A 2,772-nucleotide genomic window follows, 5' to 3' on the forward strand; every position below is an offset into this window, starting at 1 on the left:
GTACAGTCTACAGTTGTGAGTTGTCATTCCCTGGCCCCTCCGTCGCGACTCGCATTAAAAACTTGTGCAAACATTGTCCCTCGTCCTTGTCCTCTGCTCCCCTCCAAGTCGGACGCGTCGCCAGCCTCCCGCTCCGTAATGAGGTAAGTTTTTTCCAGTGTTTTAGTATAGTGATGTGCTGTGTAATTCTCAAAAAGTAGGATTCTTTCCTGACTAAACTTTCTTTTTTTTTTTCAAAAGGTTGGTTACAGTATCAGATTTGAAGATTGCACTTCAGAACGTACCATTATCAAATATATGACTGATGGTACACTACACAGGGAATTCCTCTCTGAGCCTGACCTTCAAGGCTACAGGTAATAAAGTTTTATCATAACTGTATTATTTCTACTTTTTAAAATAGTTCTGTAGACATTTTTTTCATGTGATTTTCTCAACTTTTCAGTGTTATGATTATTGACGAAGCTCATGAGCGCACACTTCACACTGACATTTTATTTGGCCTAGTCAAAGATATTGCTCGGTTCAGGCCAGATCTAAAACTTCTTATATCAAGTGCTACTCTGGATGCTGAGAAGTTCTCTACATTTTTTGACAATGCTCCAATTTTTAGAATTCCTGGTAGAATTATCTCAATATTCTTTCACATAACTACCTATATTTTGGCAGAAGGATAGTAAATCCTATATTGTGTCCGTTTCTGTTTTACAGGTCGTCGCTTCCCTGTTGATATATATTATACAAAAGCACCTGAAGCAGATTACATTGATGCTGCAACTGTGTCAATTCTTCAAATACATGCAACACAGCCATTGGGTGACATTCTTGTTTTCCTTACTGGTCAGGAAGAAATTGAAACTTGTCAAGAAATACTTCAGGAGAGAGTGAAACGACTTGGATCTAAACTTAAAGAACTATTAATCCTTCCTGTGTATTCAAATCTTCCATCTGAAATGCAAGCAAAAATATTTGAGCCAACACCTCCTGGGGCTCGCAAAGTGGTTTTGGCAACAAATATTGCTGAAACATCTCTTACCATTGATAATATCATATATGTCATAGACCCTGGTTTTTGTAAGCAAAACAATTTCAACTCAAGGACAGGCATGGAATCATTGATAGTTGTTCCAATTTCAAAGGTAGAATAAATTTGAATGCAGAAATCAACATTATCTCTGCAATTAAGTTTAAGAGTTTCAGTACTTAATCTATGTCTTTTCTTTAGGCATCTGCTAACCAAAGGGCAGGTCGAGCTGGGAGGGTTGCAGCTGGGAAGTGCTTTAGGTTATACACTGCTTGGGCTTTCAAGCATGAGCTCGAGGATAATACTGTCCCAGAAATCCAACGGATCAACCTCGGCAATGCAGTGCTGATGCTGAAGGCACTTGGTATCAATGACTTGGTACATTTTGACTTTTTGGATCCACCACCACACGAGACACTGGTTTTAGCTCTGGAACAACTGTATGCCCTGGGGGCACTGAATCATCATGGTGAGCTTACCAAGCTAGGAAGGCGAATGGCTGAGTTCCCTGTAGATCCTATGATGGCAAAGATGATTCTAGCCTCTGAAAAGTAAGTGTTCAATTTCATGCACTGCATTACTCTACTATAACATAGTTTCTCTCTTTCATTACACTTTCAATTTTTATAGGTACAAATGCTCTGATGATATAGTCACAATTTGTGCCATGTTGTCTGTAAATGGAGCGATATTCTATCGTCCCAAGGATAAGATAATCCATGCTGATACTGCAAGAAAAAATTTCAATTGTCCTGGTGGAGATCATTTAGTGCTGCACAATGTGTATAAACAGTGGGCTGATACAGAGTTTAGTACACAGTGGTGCTATGAAAATTTTATCCAGTACAGATCAATGAAAAGAGCCAGAGATGTTAGAGAACAGTTGGTGGGTCTCATGGAAAGAGTCGAAATGGATATGGTTTCTACTGATGGTGATACTGTTCCCATAAGAAAGGTATTTTCAATAATTTAAAATCAAATTGAGTTAAAAATGATTTGGTACATGCAGCAAGACTTAAGTTTTTTTCTTTTATTTGTAGGCTATCACAGCTGGCTATTTTTATCACATTGCACGTCTGTCCAAGGGAGGACAGTATAAGACTGTAAAGCATAATCAAACTGTAATGGTCCATCCTAACAGTATGCTCTTTGAGGATCTGCCCAGATGGGTGCTTTATCATGAACTTGTTTTCACCACTAAGGAGTTCATGCGTCAGGTATGTTTGCATCATCTTGTCTTTATGGCATTCACATTCAGCATTTTGTTTCTTTATTCATTTTTTAATACTAACATTTTCTGAAACTGTTTTTCCCTAACTAGGTGATTGAAATTGAAAGCAAATGGCTTTTGGAGGTTGCTCCTCATTATTATAAGGCAAAAGAACTTGAAGATTCTACAAATAAGAAGATGCCAAAACTCCTTGGGAAGGCAAAAGCTGAACTTGGTGTAGTAAATTGAGCCTACTTGTGCCCAAATTCAACTGTGATAGTCTCTTATTTTTAAAAACAAAATCAAAGTGAGCATGTCGGCGTTTTCAAAAGAATCTTATTCAACTAGGAAAATTTGCTACGAGCTTTGCTTGAGCAAAAATAAAAAAAGAGAATTAACATCTTGAATCTCTTTTTTTTTGTATTTGAACCTATTAACCTACCAAGGCGATGGGTGAATGTAATGTCTGTACTGTGAGTACTGTAAGTGCCGTAGCCGTACAGTCTACAGTTGTGAGTTGTCATTCCCTGGCCCCTCC

At 38.2% G+C, this 2,772-nt stretch overlaps 1 protein-coding gene across 1 annotated transcript in view; it reads left to right on the plus strand.

The window, feature by feature from the left end:
• The window catches only part of LOC113202587 (pre-mRNA-splicing factor ATP-dependent RNA helicase DHX16), a gene marked incomplete in the record, with an annotated part of 4,442 nt that extends 1,801 nt beyond the window's left edge, over positions 1-2,641 (plus strand). Inside the window, 7 exon segments of the mRNA XM_052268662.1 lie at positions 241-356; positions 446-621; positions 712-1,139; positions 1,226-1,575; positions 1,655-1,979; positions 2,065-2,241; positions 2,346-2,641. Coding sequence (XP_052124622.1) covers positions 241-356; positions 446-621; positions 712-1,139; positions 1,226-1,575; positions 1,655-1,979; positions 2,065-2,241; positions 2,346-2,483 — 1,710 coding nt within the window.
• Positions 2,642-2,772: the final 131 nt, after the last annotated feature.

The sequence above is a fragment of the Frankliniella occidentalis genome, unplaced genomic scaffold (genome assembly GCF_000697945.3).
Source record: "Frankliniella occidentalis isolate FOCC.00 unplaced genomic scaffold, Focc_3.1 Scaffold74, whole genome shotgun sequence".
NCBI classification, from domain to species: domain Eukaryota; kingdom Metazoa; phylum Arthropoda; class Insecta; order Thysanoptera; family Thripidae; genus Frankliniella; species Frankliniella occidentalis.